The 6,941-nt window shown below is 37.5% G+C and overlaps 1 protein-coding gene across 5 annotated transcripts in view; it reads right to left on the reverse strand.

The window, feature by feature from the left end:
* Positions 1–5,229, reverse strand: part of LOC131253624 (uncharacterized) — a 42,400-nt gene extending 37,171 nt beyond the window's left edge. For 2 of the 5 annotated variants that reach the window (XM_058254698.1, XM_058254696.1), the window contains exon 1: positions 724–860. Coding sequence is in view for 3 of the 5 variants with exons in the window: in XM_058254694.1 (XP_058110677.1) it covers positions 724–1,550 (827 nt within the window). In the remaining 2 variants the exon portion in view is untranslated. Of the gene's footprint in view, positions 1–723; positions 1,553–5,057 lie in introns of those variants that run through there. The other 3 variants (XM_058254694.1, XM_058254695.1, XM_058254697.1) reach the window with 3 other exon arrangements.
* Positions 5,230–6,941: the final 1,712 nt, after the last annotated feature.

The following is a 6,941-nucleotide window of genomic DNA, read 5'->3' on the forward strand; positions in this document are numbered from 1 at the left end:
TGTGTTTTTCATTACTGATTAATGTGGAAATTTTATATATCAATGAGTGTGGGCTGATCTATTGATTGGTTATGAATTTATGTATTTATTTTATACTTATTTTTTTACAACACATGCTTAGGCCCAAAACCTATTGTGTATGGTTGTTTTTTACAATATTTTGATTCCTACATGTGTAAACATGTGTCATTTAACATCTCCTAAAGTTTCACTAAAAGTTTCCACCTTTTTTTCCCAATGTTTCCCTTAGACAGTGATATCTTTCCGAGAATTGGCAATACCGATACATGTTTCTGTATCACTAGTTAATCAGTAAATGTAACGATACTGAATACCCTGAACATTGATGTAGCCAACCCCAATTAGTTGGGATAAGGCTTAGATGATGATGACGACGATCGTCAATTATTGCGCTCAATCCAAATCTCCCATAATCCCACACAGAATGCAAGACGCCAGAGAATTCTCCCTCTATAGCCAAGTGAATTTTGATTGACTCTCCTGAGTCAGGGCTTAGAAAATTAAAGATCATTGCCAAGTTTAGTGTGAATTTTATAACATAGCATGAAACAAAGAGATTTAGGCAACTATCAAGAAAATGCTTAATAACAAAAATAAAAGGAAGAGAGAGAGAGAGAGAATAAGAAAATAAAAGAAATAACAAGTCAGCAACTGTGACTATGAAAAAATGAAAGAACTAAAAGTAAAAGAAAATAAACTCACTTGGATGGTTTAATCGCTTCATAGAATCCAGCAGCATCAAACCTGGCACGCTTCCTTGAACCAAAGTTATCAGCTATTTCAGAATACTCATCAAGTCCCTCAATCGTCAATTTACTAAATCCGTATTTAGCCTCCTGGTTTGTAACTTCCGGACGTAGCCAAGACATGACGTTCATCATACTCTTTTTCCACGGCTGCCTAATGTTCTCCAAGAGTGACCCACATGCATCAAAAGCACTATTCAGAATCTCTACCCTCATCCTAAAAGGCAGACCATTCTCTGACAAACTAACTTCTGAACTTGGCCTCACTGTCAAAAGCTTCTGAGAAACCAAATGCACAAGCCCAGAAACCCCCTCATCAGGTCCATCAAAACTACCCGAAAAAATTACATTCGTAGTCTTTTTCTGCTCTGCCTGACAATTTTCTAGAAGAAACTCCAAAAAGATATCACCTGCTGATATTACAGGCCAATGGCCTAGCCTAAAAGAATGGTTCTCTAATGGAGATAACCTAAACCTAAGAGAGAAGTTCAATTCTCGGTAACAATCTTCTATCAATTTGTAATCTGAAAACCCATCTGCAAAACTGACATCTGTTAGAACAACTTCGGCAATATCAAAATGCTCAGCAGAATCCCAATAACTCCGATCTACTTCAACAAAAAAAGGCTTGCTAGAATCTACAATGTTGCCTCTTTCATTTGCATCAACGGGCTTCGAGCATTCAATATTCTCTAACCTCCCTCCATCACTATTCTCTGTGGCATTAAAATTGTCTATCATCCCTCCTGACTTAATTGGACGTCTTTGCTTCCTTCTACCCATTGCTGCAATCAAAATAAAGATTGTAATAAATATTTAAAAAATAAAAACATTTTTCCATCACGGGAATGCCCAAACAGCTAGATCACAAGATACTAATGTCCCCGTTTGACCATCAGACATTGACAAAGAACAAAATTGAAATTGGAATGTGTGTAATTATACTAAGGTTCAGGAGCTTTGCTAAGCGCACACACTTGTGCAAAAAGCTCGTGTACATGCCATCCATGTGCCAACATGGCACATAAGTGTGAGATCTAATCCGTCCATCAGGTTGGTCCAACCTTGCAGATCTTTTCTGAGAAATAAAATATGGTCCAATCAATATGTGCACCATATATTGGAGACAGGTGGATGGGTAACTTCAGCCAAGTTTTTTTCTGAGCTATATATTTTGTTTTGCAAACTGAGGCCTACCTGACCAGTGGATCGGCCTGAATCTTGGGGTATGGAATCAATATAGTGGTGCCATTCTGATGGATGGATTGGATCTCGAACCTATCATGCCATGCAGGCACATGAATGGCATGTACATTCACTTTACTGCACACACATGTTGGCTTAGCAGAGCTCAAGGTTCAGACTTAAATCATTATAATATAGTGTCCACTGAATTAACTGAATACAGAGGATAGAACTATCAAACTATCAATACAAGAAAAAGATGCTGGAATTAAGCTAATACATGGCAGCATATGAATAAACCATTAGTAATTAAAAAATCATATAAAAATTTATAAATTCTACCAAAGTATTGAAGGCATGCACAAATGATTCAGCAACTAAATCATGCTCCCACATATGTCATGGAGTTGAGCAATGCCTTCTGCCAGTTCTAAAAGTCCACCCAGGCTTACACTCCATAATCTGCACCCTGGATCAATCCTGGGTCACTTGTTGCCTCAACAAGCTCCACATGCTTTACAGCTTACAAGATGTTCTACATACTTTATAGCTAGAGAGACTTAAATGTTTCATGGCTAGAGTTATCTAATGCTTTGCGGCTGCACGGATAGTTCGATGCTACACACTCAAAGAGTTATCCCGATACCTAACAACTAATAGGTATGTCTTATGCCTGGCAGCTAAATAAGTTGATGATGACATCCAAGCACCTTTTTAGAGTTTATCAAAGGAGGAGAGTTGCCCCAGTTTCTTTATGGCTAGGTGATCATTACGCAGAGCCCAGTGGGCCCAATTCTAGTTACTAGCCACTTTGAAAACTACGCATGCATAATCCACTGAGAAGATGTATGTGAGCTGCTTAGTTGAGAGTATTGGACCATTGGATCAATTGGATACATCTATCGGACCGTTGGATTTCGCACAATGGGCCATCTTGACCGTTGGATCATTTTGATGGTTGGGTCATCTTGATCGTGGACTCATATTGGACACTAGTTTTAGTTAGTTTGATTATTTTGATCTATTTTATGATTTAGTTGATATTGGGAGTGTTTTGGACATTTGATAGTAAGGGTGTATTTAGTAAAAACACCCCAAATAGAGTATATAAGGCTTAGATGTGTGAAGCCTGTGGCATTTAACTATTGAATGAAATTTTCTTCTTACCTTGTTTTGGAGTAAAATTCCTCTTGTGATTAGAGTTTGGTGTGAAGCTATAGAGTGATTCCAACTATCTTCTCTCTTTTTTTCTTCTTTTCAAGGTATTCTTTTCTCTTCTCTCTTCTTCCCTCTCTCTATATTCTTTCTTTTTCTTTTGTTGCCCCTATCCCCCCTTCTTTCCTTCTTTTTTGTGCTTGATCCTTCCCCTTTAAAACTAAAATCTAAAACCCAAACCCTAGAACCTAGAAGTCTAAATCTTAATCTCCCAAATTCAGTAAACCTAGAATTCCAAACTCTAATCTCCCAAATTTTGTAAACCTTAAATCTGCAAACCCTAATAAAGCACAAGCGAAATAGTGAATCCTCATATTTAAATCGAATCCTACGCTAAATGGAAGTTCTTCCTTCCATTGGGCCGTTTCCGATCGATAATCTTAAGATCCAACTACGAGATTGTGATGTAGCCTTCTTTCTTTTTTTTTTGTTAGCTTGTTACTACAACCACTGTCAGTTCACACTTCACTGTTACACCCCCACTAGGGAATCGATACCAAGACCTCAGTGTTGAAACAAGGTATCTTTCACTCAGTCTACCACTTGAGCTATGGATCTAGGTGTTGATGTAGCCTTGAATTTGAGCATAGTTGACTACTTGATTTCTTTATATTAATGATAGATTGGCAATATTTTATATTTTGATTTACTCTAATAATCCGTTATTAATTCATTCGCATCGTTATAATTTAGGCTATCCATCTTGCAACATACGCCGCCCTTGATGTTAAGGGTGCTACTCGGGCAGGCTTGTCTGGCTATGGATTGAGCCCTGCCCAATCTCAAGATGACCCAACCTAACCCAAATTCCAACCCAATGTGCCCAACTCGAAGTCCTCTATGCTCAACTCAACCCAACACAACCCAAATACATGTGATTATTCCCAACCCAATCTAAATAACCCAACTTGGCTCAGCCCAGACCTAACCATATTCAAATCAAGTTGGTGTTTTTCAACCTGAACCCAACCTAAAGACCTTGACAAGCCGAACCGACCCAACCCAAACTCGGGTTGGGTCAAGCCTTACTTGATGCTTGACAAGTTACCAAAGAACCTACCAAACGCAGTCAGCTACAGCTAGGAACTCAAAATCAAAGATCTTTGACATGTGGAGCTACAAAAGATTAGTCTAAAATCGCACGATCATTCCTGACAGTGCACGCACTGCACTATAAACTAATGTAATGTTGGTTACTGGGTTTTCCGTTTTAATCAAGGATTTTCTCCGAAGCATGTAATTAAGGGCTTGTGATATATCACAGCCTGGAATGTATGGTGCTCCCACAAATTAATAAAACAGTACAAAGGGGAAACTTGTTTGCAAATTTGGTAATTTTTTGTGAATCACACATTCCAAATCCCCAACAGGCAAAGACCTCCACGAATTTGTAAACAAGTCTGCGTGGCATGCACATATAGAGAGCAAGTCCATTGATTCGGCAGGCCATTATGCAGATGGGCCAGGTTCCAAAAAAAAGCAAGACAATTGGACTGCAGCGACCATCCAATCTAGAGCCCATAAATGGACAGCTCACACAAATTCTACCCAATAACCAGCAAACACAACAACCAGATGATTGGGAACATTGTCCAGATGTGATTTTCAAGTTATGAACCGTCAAAGTGGTGGCCCACCAGATTAACCATCCAATCTAGAGCCCATAAATGGATTAGCCAACAACTAGCAACTGCCCTCCTGTGGCGGGCAAGACCGCAACAGCCCAATTATTGGGAACATCGTTATTAAAATACAATTGAAATTTCACTATTAAATGCTAAAGAAAAGCTGAGGGTGAGATTAGGAAGTAGAAATGGATTGGGTTGAATTCAAGAAAAATTCAACAGAAAAAGGGAGAAAAAAAAAAAAGATAAGTTCTTGAATGCTGACCTGAAAGGGGAATAGTGGAATGATTTTAAGATGGAATTTTCAGAGCTGAAATCGAGCTTTTTCGCTCGCGCGCGAGAGAGAGGGAGAGAGGTTAGAGGTGAAGAGCGGCTTGGGGCATTTATACCTGCGGAATGAAGACAGAAACCGGATTTCGAATCTCGAAGGGTTGTGTGGTGATTAAAACTGTAAACGAAGGGTATTTGTGGGAAAGAGATCGGATCCAAGACTAACGTTTTCTGGATAGGAAGCGGATTGCGTCCTACCCCCGCCCGCACGATATCCGTTCACGCAGGGATCTGTGGGGTCCACCATGATGTAAGGATCTTATCCACGCCGTTCATACCTTTTCTAGGATCATTTTACAGCATGATAAAATAAAATTAAAAAAACGCAGGTCCACAGATCTAATGGACCACACAAAAGGAAGCAGCGGTGAGAGTGACACCCACCATTGAAACCTTTCCAGGGACTACCGTGATGTTTTTTAACCATCCAACCTATTCATAAGGTCATGTAGACCTGGATGAAGTGAAAACACAAATATCAGCATGATCCGAAACTTATGCAGCTCCCAATATATTTTTAATGGCGTGCGTTCAATCCCCACTTTGTGGTCCACTTAAACGTTCGTTCTTCCTCATTTATGGGTTGGTTCCCTAAAATGATCTGTAAATATGGGTAGACGGTGTGGATAAGACTTTTACATAACCATGGGCTCCACATATCCCTGCCTGGACGGATTTTTGTGCAGGCAATCCGCTTCTTCTGGACAGAACATGATTGTTATATATCCACGCCGTCCAACCGTTTATACATACAATTTTAGGATTTCATGGTAGTTCCAACCAATAACAATAATAACTAGCGTGATATACAAAACACAAAATTTCCCCTCTATTACTTTCAATGATTTATTTTGTTAATTGCCACAGCAATGAAAAGAAAAGAAAATAAATAATAATTACGAATAACTTTACTTATCTCCTTATAAATTGCAATGGAGTTAAATCCATATTGTTTGATTTATCCACATTATTAATGACAATTTAACATCAAATTATTATTAAAATAAATTGATATTATTGCTTGGATGAAGCTTCTTATAGTAATTACATAAAAAAATGAAATGATCACAAATAATTTTATATTTGCCCGCCAAAAACATCTGCACTTAATCAACCCCTCTTGCATCCTATTCAATAGTAGTAAAACAGTAACAAGAACACAATTACTTTACATTAATAGAGAAATTGTCAAAATAAACAAGCTATAAAATCCTAATATAAATTATTTAAATTCTCATTCTTGCATTATAAAAGTTGTAACCCTATAATCATGTTTCATTGATGATTCCATATTCATTTTCAAACTCAATCATGCATTCAAGCATGACACATGTGGCATGTACATCAAATGTGCACACGCTCATGTATAAATATACTATAAACTAAATTCTAATGTATTTTTTTTCATACGTGCTACAATTTATCGCATTTATGATACAAATCATTTGACAAACAACAATATATCAATGGCCAACTAAGCCTAGATAGGATATAAAAATTTGCTTGTCACATGGAAAAATTGTCTAGATCGGAACAAGCTCCTAAAAAACACTTCAATGCTCTGGCAAAGTGTAATAATAATCACTTGAAATTACTTGAAAGGTCACATCGATGACATTCAATAATTAAAATGAAATTGTTCCAAGTATGGGTAACAGCTAAGAGGTGCTGTGAACAAAATTTTACACATTAGATTATCTATATGTTAGATTTATTGGAAGGGCTAATTTTATTTTATTTTTATTTTTTTTTAAATCAATAGCCTTATTTTAACTGTCAACAAATTAAAAGTTAGGATTATTTAACCAATCATACATTT

Source organism: Magnolia sinica, chromosome 8 (assembly GCF_029962835.1).
Source record: "Magnolia sinica isolate HGM2019 chromosome 8, MsV1, whole genome shotgun sequence".
Lineage (NCBI taxonomy): Eukaryota > Viridiplantae > Streptophyta > Magnoliopsida > Magnoliales > Magnoliaceae > Magnolia > Magnolia sinica.